Here is a 14,087-nt window from a genome sequence, read left to right as displayed (position 1 = left end):
TGAGTTTGACTGTGCTTCGTATGTCTTACTATCCAGGACTAAACTTCTCATCTTCATTTTGAAAATTCCTGTAAACTTTATTTTTTCATTTCTTATTCAGAGCTTTGCTACCTCAAAACTTCCCCACCTCCATCTTTTTCTTCTGGTTTCACACACCACCTTAAAAGGCTCTTGCTTGCAGAAATTTTCTAGGGTTACCCTTCCTTTTCCAGGATTGTATTTTGCTTCTTACGCAGTTCCAGCAATTCAGCATATATGAAGATGAGCAGGACCCTGGCACGTTACCCTTAATAGGTGTTAGTTGTTTTGTTGGGCTCTTATTAGTGGGCTGATTTTATTAGGAGGTTACAACATATATTTTTCAGGGCAGGATTAGAGACCATGCATTTTAAAAATAGTTTCGTTTACTGCCCAATCATATTTTTGCAAGTATGCTTTCATATAAAACTGTTTGAAAAAAGATACCGGGAAGAATCTTTCTCAGTTCTCCATCGGGAATTATCAGGTGCCCTTTATGGTGAATCTTAATAACAATTAATGTTTGCTGAATGTTTACTGTGTCCCAAGCATTTGTGTTACTTCTCTAATCTCTGGAACAACCTGATAAGGTAAGGATAGTTTGGTGTTACCCTCTTTTTAGTGAGGAATAAACAGAAACATGGAAAGATTGAGCCAAGGCCCCGTAAGTAGCGAGTGCCACAGCCAGGATTTGGACCCAGGCAGTCCGGATCTAACCCCTGTGCAGTCTTCACATTGCTTTTATTCTGCATACTGTCGGTCCTTAGGCAGTAACTGGCTGTCTTAAAATTTAAAAATTTAGAGCTGGCAAAGATTTCAGAGATTATTTAAACTCCTTGTTTTTCAGGTGCATTAGTCAGACGTGGAAGCAGTGATTTTTTTCCAGGATAACAGAACTTTAATTTGATTCCATGATTGTGGATCATTTCACTAGGTTAGAAGTATGTGTTGTCCAAAGAGATAAAAGGGATTGGGAATACTTCCTACTATTTCATTATCTGCTTGTTTCAGGAAAGGATTTCCACTTGTATTCTATTATTAATCATCTCATTAGCTATCGCTACATCCAATCATAGTCGGTTTTGTCACCAGATTTTCTCCTAATAGTTAAGCACCCTTGATGATTCTTGACTGAAATTACTGTTACTTATAATGTTTGCCAAATGGCCCTTTATTTCAGATTATTAACTCTTAAATTAACCATTGTTACCTGTTGCATGCAAAAGTAGCTCTCAAGCTTGCATACATCTCATATGTCCTAACAAATTTGAGACTAAATTACCTGTACAGCATTGTTATCCTTTTGCCATATCTTTTTTTTTTGAAGACTTATTTTTTTTTAAAAACAGTTTTAGGTTCACATCAAAATTAAAAGGAAGATACAGAGATTTACCATATATATATACCCTCTGCTCCTGCACACGTGCCCCTTCCCTGATGTCAAGACCCCCCACCAGAGTACATTTGTTACAACTGGTGAACCTACACTGACACGTCATAACCATCCAAAGTGCGTAGTTTATCTCGGGGTTTGCTCTTGGTGTTGTGTATTCTGTGGGTTTGGACAAATGTATAATGACATGTATCCACCATTATCTGCTCTGTCTGTTCATTCCTCCCCTCACCCACCAACCTCATACCTCAACCCCTGACTCATAGGGCTTTGTTATAGTTTTCCCATCTTCTGGCTGCATCATTATCAAATTAGAAGTTAATAACTTACCCTTTATAAGACATTATTTTCTAACTTGATTAATATCTTGATTATGCACATATACTCCATGGCCAGATTATCTAGGTTTGGAATCCATATCTACTGCTTACTATCTGCATAACCTTGATTTATAAAATTATAAAACCTCTCAGTGTCTCACTTTCCTCATCTGTAAAATAGGGATAATAATACTACCTACCTTATAGAGTTACTATGAAAATTAAATGAATTAACATATAAAGTTATTATGTTCAGCAAATGTTGAATTAATAAAAATAGTTTATTTTCATAAAAGGTTTACTTGGAAATATTGATACTGATAATTTTTATGAATCAGTCCCTAATTTAGATAATATTTTAGCTATCTGTGGTTTGGGAGATCATACTCCAAGGTTTATTTTCTTTATCTTGATTAATAAATTGACAGTGAGGGTAACAACTCAAGTGAATGCACTCTAGCCATTGGATGTAACTGACTCAAGAAATAAGTAACATGATAACTTTTAATATTTTAACACTTTGGTAAACATTCATTTCCATTTTCCGGTTTTAATAACTTAAATTTCTGTTTTTTACTGCTTGTTTTTGAGGTACTGACCAAAGAGCAGATTTGTACTTGGAAGGAAAAGACCAGCTTGGGGGTTGGTTCCAGTCTTCCTTATTAACAAGTGTGGCAGCAAGGAATAAATCACCTTTTAAGTAAGTATTACATCTGAGCTAAACAAATCAGCACACTGAGTATTCTCCCTGAGTACTTGCCGATGTGAGAAGCACTGTGCTGAGTAATATATATGATAAAACATACCCTTAATTAGCTTACAGTATTCAGTCTCATGAGGGAAGTAATTTTGAAGTTTTAAAAAAAAGAGAGACAAAAAGGAGACAGCAATACAGAGAATCCTTGTCACTCTGCTGCAGATCATAACTCCTAGGAGACGTAAAGCCAGCATGTCTAGAGTAGTGGGGAGACCTACAGAGAGCTGAAGCTTGAGGGCCGTGGTGGACGTGACCCGAATGGAGGTAGAGAGGATATTCTAGCTGGACTGAAGGCAGCCCCAGTCACATATCCTTATCTTTGTAATAGCCACAAGTGGCTAATGAATCAAAACATTTCTTTAGTCAATTTTATCAAATTAGGGATTGTCACTTAGTTACAGATAAACAGCTTTTCTTTATTCAAATATGTGGATAGAGGTTCTAATTAGAAAGATTCTTCAGTAGCTTTAAGAGTTTTGCTGTCTTACAATGAAAACCCATCTCAGGACAATTTACATGTATAACATGCTTTTAAAAGCCAATCGAACAGTAGATATATTTCTCTCAGGTTGTCTTTTTGAAAATAATTTTGTGATGATAATGTATTTTTTAAAGACATACTTTTTCCTGGTTAGTGTTAATGATCAAAATCAGTACATAACAGATGGATGCTCAGGAAATAATTGTTTAGTGAATGTAAATATAAAAACTTTTCTGTAACTACATAACAATCATGATAAATAAACAGCTGAGAGTTAAGACTTTGAATTATCTGTCCAGAAAAAACTGTATTTATGTCAAACTAAGACACTCTTTTTAGGCTATAAGTCTTCTTCAAAATGACCATTATAATGTGTTTGTTGCTATAATAGCTGGTTTGTCTTCTTAGAACGGTGGTTGTTCATGGATTTACCGTCGGAGAAAAGGGAGAAAAGATGTCCAAGTCTCTTGGGAATGTCGTTGACCCTGATGTTGTCATCAATGGAGGACAAGTAGGTGGTTACCTAAAAATTCATTTTCTTTTTGTTTTAAGGCTCTTAAGTTGGCAGCCAAAACCCTTAATATAGTTACTTCAATGTATAAAATATAAACAAACTCATAAAACTATCTTTTATACAAATAGCAAATGCTTACCATGTTTTAAATCTAGACTCTTATGTAATATGTGATTTTTTTTTTTTTTTTTTTTTTTTGAAAAAGGGAAGGGCTGAGATTGCAGCCCTTTTCACTTATTTCAGGTCTGAATCTCCAGTTAGGTTCTAAAGCATGCTATCCCTTTTTTAATTGTCTGAGCTTTTTAAACTTTATACACTGTAGTTTTACAGTTAAACAGAAATAGTGTAAGAAAAAAATGAGATTGCAACATCCAAATATATATATTGTATTATTATATTCTTAGAAATGATACACTTTAAGTCACTAATGAACATTAAATCTGGGATTGCTGGTAATCTGGTTTGTTTTGGGGTTGCTTTCAGAAAAGAAATCACCATCTGCTGTTTTACTCCCTTGGCTTTTTACTGCCCTCCTAGTGTCCAGTAATCGTTTCTCTGTCTGAGTTGCTTGGGAATATGAGAGGGAAAAGCAGCCATTTCCCTCCTCCCGCCCACTCTCCCATCACAGAGAGGGCATCCGGGCCGGCTCTGACGTCCACCTGCTGTCCTGGATGTTTACGGCAGGAAGGTGTCAGGTGTTAGCATCTGGGCATCAAACAAGCCTGCAGGCCATACTCTGCTATCCAGTTTTGTTATTTTTTAGATGCAACCTGATCTCTGAGATTGTTAGCCCTTATTTGATTACAGTACAGGTATATATATATTTTTAATTTTGAGGGGGGAGACAATTAGTTTCTTTAATTTATTTATCTTTTAATGGAGGACTGGGGATTAAATCTAGGACCTTGTGCATGCTAGGCACGCACTACCACTGAGCTGTACCTTCCCCCAGACCTTCTATCTATCTATCTGTCTGTCTATTGATTTATTTTTTAAGATCAATCGATTTTTTTAAACATTTTTTTATTGAGTTATAATCATTTTACAATGTTGTGTCAAATTCCAGTGTAGAGCACAATTTTTCAGTTATACATGAACATGCATATATTCATTGTCACATTTTTTTTTTCACTAGTACAGGCATATTCTATGCCTACATTATGCTCATACATTTCTGAACAGGAGTCTGACCTAAAGCATTTGTTCACCAAATTGTAATTGAAAGCCATTGATACATTCATTTGTTTCTTCCCGTGATGAAAGGACCAAAGCAAAGAGCCTCCCTATGGTGCTGATGTCCTTCGCTGGTGGGTAGCTGAGTCCAATGTCTTCACTGAAGTGCCAATTAGTCCCTCTGTACTTAATGCTGCCAGAGATGACATTAACAAGGTCAGAGTCATTACACCTTCTATTATTTACCATTCCTGAATGAAAAGTTTGCTGAATCATTGTTTAAAAAAAATGAGGCACATTTTGTTTGGCACTGCACAGCTGAATGAAAATGAGTTCTCCACATGTTGTGAGATTTTAAAAAATATCCTGTGCTAATTTATCTGTTTTAAAATATTAATAGTAATGCTAATAATTTTACATACTGTCTTTTTATATTTTATTTTAATATAATATGAAATTATACCAACTTTATATACTTTTTAGGAGCTCAAAGACCATATTTATTCCATTTATTTTTATTTTCACCTGCTTCACAGGTGAAAACAAAATTCCTGCCTGTACAGATGAACAAATGGGGCACCAAACAGTGATGTGCCCTAAGGTTATAAAGAAATACAGTGAAATATTATGAAATTTCAGTTTTTATGTATTATGTATAAAGCACACTGGTTGTTTCTATAACTGGGCTTTTGAAATGAGAATTTATTTTTCATTTCTTATTTAGCAATGATATAAAAATAAAATATTCCATTAAGAAAATAGCATGAGTTGGGTAAAACTTAAATGTAGAGAAATTTTTCAGTCATCATTGAAGGGCTCATGTATTTTTTGACTCCTTATTTCTTTCTCAATATTAATAGCTTAGGAATACACTCCGCTTTCTTTTGGGAAATGTGGCTGGTTTCAACCCAGAAACAGACTCCATCCCTGTTAACAATATGTATGTCTTAGACCAGTACATGCTACACTTACTGCAGGATTTAGCAAACAAGGTAAGTGTACACTAAGAAGCTTTTGGAAGTAACACTGTCGTGTGTTGAAATTTGGGTTGCATGCGAGTGGAACAAACCATGTTAGAAATAGTAGCTAAAGCACTGAGAGATTGTCCTAGGTTCACTCGGTGTGAATCTACAGTTTCTTTCCTAGTTTCTCAGAAGGCTAGAGGAGTACCTGGTGGAAACAGTAGTCCTGCGCTTCCCCTCAGACCACATTTTTCTCTCCAGAGCGGCTCCAAGTGTTTCTCCTGTAGGAAGGCGTAGAGTTGTACTTTATAGATCTACAGATATAAAGGAATAGACACCTCAGAGTACAGAAATAACTGAAATGACTATTCCTATGTCTTTTTTTTAAGATACTTTCTCATCTATAAACACGAATAATTTGTTTTCTCAAAAATTGGAATTGCTCCCACGTACCCTTAAGTCAGAGTCATACATGAAGATTTTTGCCCAGTTTTACTTTTCAGGGATAAGTGAGGGAACACTTGTAATTTACATTCTTTGCTGTTTTAGAACTGTGATTTCATCATCTAAAAGCTGCTCTCTTCCTTTGATGAGTGTTCTTTTGTAGTTTTCAGAGTAGAATGCTCAGTGTTTTCTGAGGATAGTAGACTTGGAGATCCAGAAATGAGGTTTTGAAGATCCTTAAGTGCTCTTGTGTTTTGCCTATTTTGTATTTGCCTGCCTTTGAAACAGATTTTGAGAAGGAATGTATTTTGCTCATGATGACTTGTATTTTTCTTTGCTTATCCCAGCTTCCAAACTTACTTTGACTTTGTTCCCTAGATTAACGATTCATACAAGCAATATGATTTTGGAAAAGTTGTTCGGCTTTTGCAAGCATTTTATACCAGAGAACTCTCTAACTTTTATTTCAGCATAATCAAAGACAGGTATGTATGACTGAATGTTAAAATACTCAACAAACATTTCTTGAGTGTCTGCTTTGCTTGGCAGATGTTGAAAGGCAGAGGTGAGCAAGATGGGCCGCACTGGGCCCTTGTTAAGAAGTTGGGTTCTTGAGTCGAGTCTGATGAGGGAGTTTTGTCCTGCCGCCCACTAACTTAATGATTTGGGGCAACTTATCCTATGATCTCAGTTTCTTTATTTGTAGAATGGTGATGATAATACCTGCCTCATAATGTGGCTATGAAAGAATTTAATATGTGTATTGTGCTTAATGCTGTGTTTGACAAAGGAGGTGCCCAATAAGTAACGGCTGTGAATATGATGTGATGAGCATAGTGCTTGTTCTCAGGAGTTTGCTGATCTTGTCGGAGGAGAGAGAGAAATATTCAGGCCGTTGTTAACGTAATAACATGGTGTAACATCAGTGATACCCTTTTAGAGGAAGCCTTGGTGCTAAGTCTTCATTCTTGGATCCAGTGAGCAGGTGATGGTGTGAGCTTTACCTGGTAACTCAGCCAAGGGGAGGTGTCAGCCGTGGCCTCTCAGCACCTCAAGGTGCTTCCACTGGGACTGTACCTCCCAGTCCTTCCCTTAACACACTGATGGGTGGGAGGGTGGGGAGGCACATTTTAAGCAGCATCAGCTGACTTACTGGTTTTCCTCGGGCGTAGTTGTCTAGCTGTTATCTCTGAAAAGCGGGATTGGACGTGGCGTGGCTGTGAGAGTGTTTTGAGGAGGTGGGCGCACCTGGAAAGGGGCAAGTGGAGCAGAGGATGTTACCGGAAAGTCGTATGACGGAATGTACTCTTCTTTAGTGAGACGATAGGTTAGGCCCTGTAAGGACCAGCTCAGCCTGAGGCAGGTCCCGTCCTGGCACGTGGTAGACAAAGTGTCACCTGCTGAGCAGGCTGTTCTTGTCCAGGCTGTACTGTGAACGTGCCAACGACCCGCGACGACGCTCCTGTCAGACTGCCTTGGCCGAAATTCTGGACGTGGTGGTTCGTTCCTTTGCTCCCATTCTTCCTCACTTGGCTGAGGAGGTGTTCCAGCACGTACCTTATGTTAAAGGTAAGAAATTCTTGATTTGTTCTCTAATGAGAAAGGCCCTGGCTGTGAGTGCAACTTCTAATTTTATCAGCTTCATTGTAAGAGGCTCTTGTTCATCTGCAGTGAATGCTTTATGACCTGTTCATTTAGTGGATGAGTAGGATGAATTTCAGAATGGCCTCTGAGTCACCTTAAAGAGTTTTCTGAAATGTATTAGCAGCTCGACAATATTGAGAAATCACTTTTTGTTAAATACTTTTATAAATGTCAGAAATGTATTTTAGGTTTTACTAAAATAAAGTATAGTGCCTTTTAGTGAATATTTTTGTAATAGTTTTTTTTCTGATATTATTAAGCTTACAGAAAATTAGAAACAAAGAATTTTAGAATGAGGATGAAAAGTCACTCACGATCTTACTTATAACCCGGAGACGACTGCTGTAATATTGGGATATTTCTTTCTATGTTCTTTTCCTCCAGGAGTCCTTTGAGACCTTACTGTCTATCTTATCCTTTGTTTACGTTTTCACATGTTGGTAGAAATGTTTGGTAAGCACTTAGGGCATTTAGGGTGGCTCCATGCTAATTACCGTAAATAACAATTCTTATTTCCCATGAATAGTAAATATTTGATGGTTAGAGCTTTATATATAGTTTAGAATATGTGTAAATTAGTTTGCCTTTTTTTTTTTTTTTAAGAACCCAAGAGTGTTTTTCGTACTGGGTGGATTAAAACCAGCTCTATCTGGAAGAAGCCCGGGTTGGAAGAGGCGATAGAGAGTGCGTGTGCGATGAGAGATTCATTTCTGGGAAGCATCCCTGGCAAAAATGCAGCCGAGCACGAGGTTATCATTGTGATCGAGCCTGGACTGCTTTTTGAGATCATAGAGGTCAGCAGCAGTCTGTGTCTCTTGAAATGGTGTTAGTGCCATTCAGCTTCAGCTGAAATTTGGTTTTTAAAAATCTTGCTGTAAATAATATATGTTTTTAAACTATAAATTAGGATTTCTGTCTTCTAATCCTGGTGTTATCACTGATTCTTTGTTTCCTCATTCTCCGTGCTTTTTCTTCTCTTTTGCAAACGTGTCCTCTGTTGCTACTTACTACTCCTTTATAGGTTGGGACGGAAGGTATAGTGAAGTTCTGCTTGACAGGCAAGCCCTCAGGGCTGCTTAGACAGTAGGCGACATGTAACTCGGTGGCAGTAGTTTCAAAAGACACAGAAATTGGGAGTTTTGTGTTAAGGGTCTGGTTTTCTGAGAATTTTGTCCATCTGGACCAGATTCAGAACAAATCCAAAAAAAGATTTTCATCTTTTTCTCATGAGATCTGAAGAAAATTCATTTGCTTTTGCAAGTTATCATGTGATCTCAAAGCATTCATCCTATTTTTTATTTCCAAAAGGGCCAGCAGAACTTTCTTCTTGGGATTCTTAGGGCTTGACTGGCCAGATGGGCTTATAACTTGACAATTGACTCAGGATTTTTCTCTAGTTTTAAGACTCAAGAAGAAAATTGGCAGTGAGTATATTTTTTTAAAGTTTTACTGGCATCATATAGTTTTCTAAAAAAAATGACCATCTCATTTGGTTGGTAAGTTCAATTTAAATTTTTAATAATATAATTAAGTTGGTTAAGACTTGAGCCTTGAAATAGCTAGTAGGCATAAGATCGTTGATCACATAATAGGATTTCAGTAAGATGTTCACATTTTAAAATCCACAAGTTGGGAAGCTCGTGACTCCATTTTTCGAGCCAGGAAGCTGAGGACCCTGGGGCGGTGACCTGGCTCGGGCTGCACAGCCTCATACTGGGCTTTTACTCAACGTGGTGTGTTTCCTTTGACTTCATTAGTTCTGAGTAATAAGCTGAGAAAAATACAGCTTGTTTGGATCATTTATATTGGAAAAAATACTTGGGGATTTTCAAACCTGTGAACATATTTTCTTTAGGAATTACACTAACTAGGCTGTCGAATGGAGTCCTGGATCTATTAATTACTAATTGTATGAATTTTTTAAAGTCAAATTAATCTTTCAATCTCCTGTTTTCTCAGAAGTTTTTTTTTTTAAAGAATTTTGTGTTAGCTCACATATTGATTTTAAAGATCAGAATTACAGCAAAAATGTATAGTGCTTATCAAGTGTCCCAATTCAGTGTGTTTGAGACAGTTCTGTGCATTATTCGGATTGCACCGTCGGTCTGCATTGCCAGAAGCAGATCCTTGTTTAGACAGTATCTTGACCCCTCTCCTCATGTAGGAAGCATGTAATGACACAGGAGAAAGTGTGGGCTTCGAGGCTGACGGGCCTGGGCTCGAGTTGCAGCTCCACCACGTACTGGTTGAGAACCTCTGGCAAGTTAACCTCTGAGCAGCTTTCCTCACTTGTAAAATGGGGATAATAAGCACTGTAGATGTTTTGTGATGATTTGAAATACTGGATGGACATACAGCATCTAGCAAAGTGTGAAGTTCCTGGCATAGAGCATATTCTTAATAAATACTATTAAGTTTTTAGTTACAACCTTTCATACTGGTAAGAGTTGATGTAATTAATAGTATTAGCTCAAGAGGTGATGGTCCCAAAGGGTTCCCCACCAAACACAAGAATTTGCAGCATCTGTTTTTATAACCTTGGTTTATGGTAAAAATTTAATGGAGATAGTAACTTTCAAATGCTGATCTCCAGATGCTGCAAGCTGAGGAGACGTCCAGCACCTCCCAGCTGAATGAATTAATGATGGCGTCCCAGACAACTTTGCTCTCTCAGGAACCACGAGCAATAACTGCAGGTGCAGTTGAGCTTAAAGGGACATTTCTCATCAATTTAGAAGGTAAGGAGGTGAGAGTAACAGTGGTGTCTGGAGAAGTGAATAATAATTACAGGTCATCTGCAGCTTTCCAGTGGACTGCATGTATCCTAAAGGCAGATACACACGTGGACCACATTTTCTATGGAAACGATGTCAACAGTGGCCAAGTTTCTAAACGAGCTCTCAGAAGCGTCCCACCTGGTGATCTTGGGACCACAGGGCGAGGGGGAGAAGAGGGAATAAGTAGTTGTCATTGTATGGGAAGTCAGTCCGCCTTGTTTTTCGTTTGGCTTTTGTGTCCCTGTCCTTTGATACTTAGCACTACCCAGCCCTGCCACCCTTCCCCAGCAATGATTCTGAAGTTTCTTGTTATACAGACCCCAAATTAAAATATTATGTAGCCGTTCTTAATAAGGAGTCAGGGAAGACGTTTTGTTGAACTCATTCCCACAGTGGTATCTTATAAACAGGCATTTTGTAGATATTTATTTGATTAGAGGGTTTTTGTCAACTTAATTCACTGTCATTTATGGAAATGGAGGCAGAGTAACATTAACAAAGAATAAAACACAGGTATTTTGGGAAAAGTGATGCTGTCTCTGTTTCTCATAATAGCTTTTAGGTACCAGCAGGAGATGGGAGGCTAGTTTATAGGCATCAGTTTAAATTTGAGGCCTGGCAGCATTGACCATGTAGTAAAGATTCTGCCTTGATTTGCTTTTCACAAAGTTAAGTACTTTGTGGAATGACTAGAAAATAATTTACTTTCCTTACTATATATATGATCAGTCTGAGGTCTGTGAATCATGGAGAAATGTTTGTTCCCTTTTGTCCAAATCGAGAAGTTTTAATGGGGACACTGCAGTTTTCACTCTAATTTGGCTCTTTTTAAAATTTCTTATCAAGTGTGTATGTAGCTGGAGAGGCAATGTAATTGATCAGAGCTGTACCCGGCGTAACAGCGGGAAGGTCTGCTCTGCCTGAGGAGATACAGAACTCCGTGCTCTGGGGAGAAACCAGCCCGGCTCTCAGGACCTCAGATTCCCCGGCTCCCTTCAGTCGTCAGGCTGTGTGATTCTGTGGTCTTGGCTGTCTATGTACAGGTGTGCACACGAAGCGGTGTTTTCCAAGGCAGGAAGGAGGAAGCTTTGAACAAGGAGCACCTGCAAACCAATTCAGAAAGTCGCACAAGTTCAGTGGCCTGTCAGAAATTCTCTTCCTGTGTTCTTCTTTCACAGGTGGTGATATTCGTGAAGAGTCTTCGTATAAAGTACTTGTCATGCCAACTACCAAGGAGAAATGCCCTCGTTGTTGGAAGTACACGGCTGAGTCATCGGAGACACTCTGTCCCCGGTGCGCGGAGGTCGTGGGAGGAAAGTAGTTCCTCGCTGTGTGCTGACGGCTGAGCGGGAACCCGCGGTGGGCCTGACTGGTGGTTCAGGTGGGCTGTTGACAACACTGGGCAGACGTCCAGGATTCCGGTAATGAGTGGAAGAGTAAACGGTAGAGGGTGAGGGTGAGAGTCAGAATGACAAGCTTCTTCTGTAACTAGATGAAACATACTGTGTATATACATGTGGAGAATGTACAGATGCAGGTGGATCCACCGTGGGTTTACTCAGAACACGGACATTGCGGTGCTTGCCTACAAAGGGGGCTGAGCACAAAGTGCTTCATATTTCATAAACCTTCCTGACTCAGTATTTACGTTCTAGAATGTCTGAAAATAAAGGCACCTCGAAAATTACTGACTGACATTGTGGAAGTTGGGACTATCAAGTTACAAAATGTGGTTTTGAAGAGGAGAAATGGCAGAGGTGTGTTCCCCTTAAGGCATGAAAAGAGTAATTACATTGTCTTAACAGCAAACATCCGCCTTTTCAGAACAGCTAGGTTTTTTGGTTGCATCAGAAAGAAAAACATCACCAAACTTGTTAAAGTCGGGGAAAAATCTTAATACTTGTATTTATAAATGTTAAGGAAACAACATGAAAGCTGAAAATTTATTTCACTAATATACATAAGTTCACAACAATGAACAGACACAGAAAATAGCAGTATATACAGAACTTGACTACTTACAATACATTACAGTAGATAGATAATAGGCCTTTTTATAAACAATTAAGTGTTGGATTAAAATCTTCCTAGGGATGGCTAATTCTATGCAGCGGAAATATAACAAATCCATTCCTGTCAGGGTGAGAGACGGCTTTCACTGTTGCTATTGAGTACTTGAAAAATATTTGTTATAAATGAACCACAGCAACTGCTAAGTGAACTTATTCCATGTACACTTGGTGTTACTAAATCTGGGTTTTCTGTGATTTTAAATTGTAATCATTTTTTTAAAGAAAGCAGTTTAAATCTAACAGTGTTTATCTGACCTTAGATGAATTTTTATAACAAAGGTGAAACTCTTCTCCGTATCTCATTTTTCTTAGGAAGCATTTAGAGCTTGGTGCAATATTCCCCTTCATCTGCATTTATCCTGTCTTTTGTACTTCTACGTCTAAACACAACCTGTAGTGTTGAGGTTATAACAATTTGAACCCTTTGTTTTCCTTTGCATTATACAACAAAATTTAACAAAGTACAAAATGCCTATTTAATGTTAATGAAGAAAGGTGTATGGGCGGTGAGAGTGCATCTGTGAACACACTGCTCCCTGGTTATCGGCCTCCCACCCGTAACTGCAGTCAGCGCAGCCTCCTCTGTTTCAGACACCATCTGTTCGATATAAAGTCTAATTCTTTTATTTGTAGCCCTTCATGGATGCAAGAATTTATTTTCCTTCCCTCTATCAGATTTGTTTTAAAAGCCCTTAATGAAACAGTAAAATATTTAACTGCTTTTCTTAACCACGTAACTCAGAATTCAATTTTAAAATTCTTCGAATGGTAAATTCTAGGATTACAAATCTAACTAGAGACTCAATGATTTTATGGTTCTAGGAAACACATTTCAGCTTATTAATATTCTCAACAATCTCCAGATTTGATTATATGTCCTACTAGAGTAAGTTCAGCCAGTTTTATTACTTAAAATGCTTATTTAATAACCCCTACCCCCAAAGTGATAATGGAGTCAATGTGAGGATTTAATCTCTACAAATGCCTATAATTCCAAGTTTCCTTGACCAGCCTCCAAAACTCATAACTACTTTCAGAGTATTTAAAAAGTCATAGAAAGAACTAATCTTTTAGAATCCCTATAACAAGTGACTATATGAAACTAGATACGTTTACAAGAAATCATAAATGTGTCTGAATGGGGCAGCGGAGATCCAAGCAGAGGCAGGAAGGCTGGACCAGCCCAAGGCCCTTTTCAGCATTCCTACTGCACACGGTGTGCGCCTCGGTCAGACGCACAGGCCCTCACCCCAGATACGCAGGACGTCTTAAAAATTTATCTTTCAGGGTTTTAAATTAAACAGTAATTACTAAGTTTTAGACAGTTCTTACTCAGATGTGATCTCTTTTAGAAAGAATTTACATTGGGATATCCTCAAACAGCAGACTTTTTCTTTATATTCCTGATATAACTCCTCACATTCATACGGTTGCTAGAGTTGGCTTCTTACAAGAAAGTGAAGAAACAAACTCCTGCGTCACATGAGTTGCTATGAATGACAGCTGTGACCCAGGACAGATGTTAGCGCTCG

The 14,087-nt window shown here is 38.1% G+C and overlaps 1 protein-coding gene across 2 annotated transcripts in view; it reads left to right on the top strand.

Annotated features, from left to right (window-relative positions):
• IARS2 (isoleucyl-tRNA synthetase 2, mitochondrial) overlaps window positions 1-12,170 on the top strand; it is a 44,150-nt gene extending 31,980 nt beyond the window's left edge. For both annotated transcript variants that reach the window (XM_064477281.1, XM_031438399.2), the window contains exons 15-23: window positions 2,323-2,431; window positions 3,378-3,480; window positions 4,747-4,872; window positions 5,517-5,648; window positions 6,441-6,547; window positions 7,486-7,631; window positions 8,310-8,500; window positions 10,300-10,444; window positions 11,662-12,170. In XM_064477281.1, coding sequence (XP_064333351.1) covers window positions 2,323-2,431; window positions 3,378-3,480; window positions 4,747-4,872; window positions 5,517-5,648; window positions 6,441-6,547; window positions 7,486-7,631; window positions 8,310-8,500; window positions 10,300-10,444; window positions 11,662-11,804 — 1,202 coding nt within the window. In that variant the 3' untranslated portion in view covers window positions 11,805-12,170. The remainder of the gene's footprint in view (window positions 1-2,322; window positions 2,432-3,377; window positions 3,481-4,746; window positions 4,873-5,516; window positions 5,649-6,440; window positions 6,548-7,485; window positions 7,632-8,309; window positions 8,501-10,299; window positions 10,445-11,661) is intronic.
• Window positions 12,171-14,087: the final 1,917 nt, after the last annotated feature.

Source organism: Camelus dromedarius, chromosome 21, assembly GCF_036321535.1.
Source record: "Camelus dromedarius isolate mCamDro1 chromosome 21, mCamDro1.pat, whole genome shotgun sequence".
Classification (NCBI taxonomy): domain Eukaryota; kingdom Metazoa; phylum Chordata; class Mammalia; order Artiodactyla; family Camelidae; genus Camelus; species Camelus dromedarius.
This window is presented reverse-complemented; position numbering and strand designations above follow the sequence as displayed.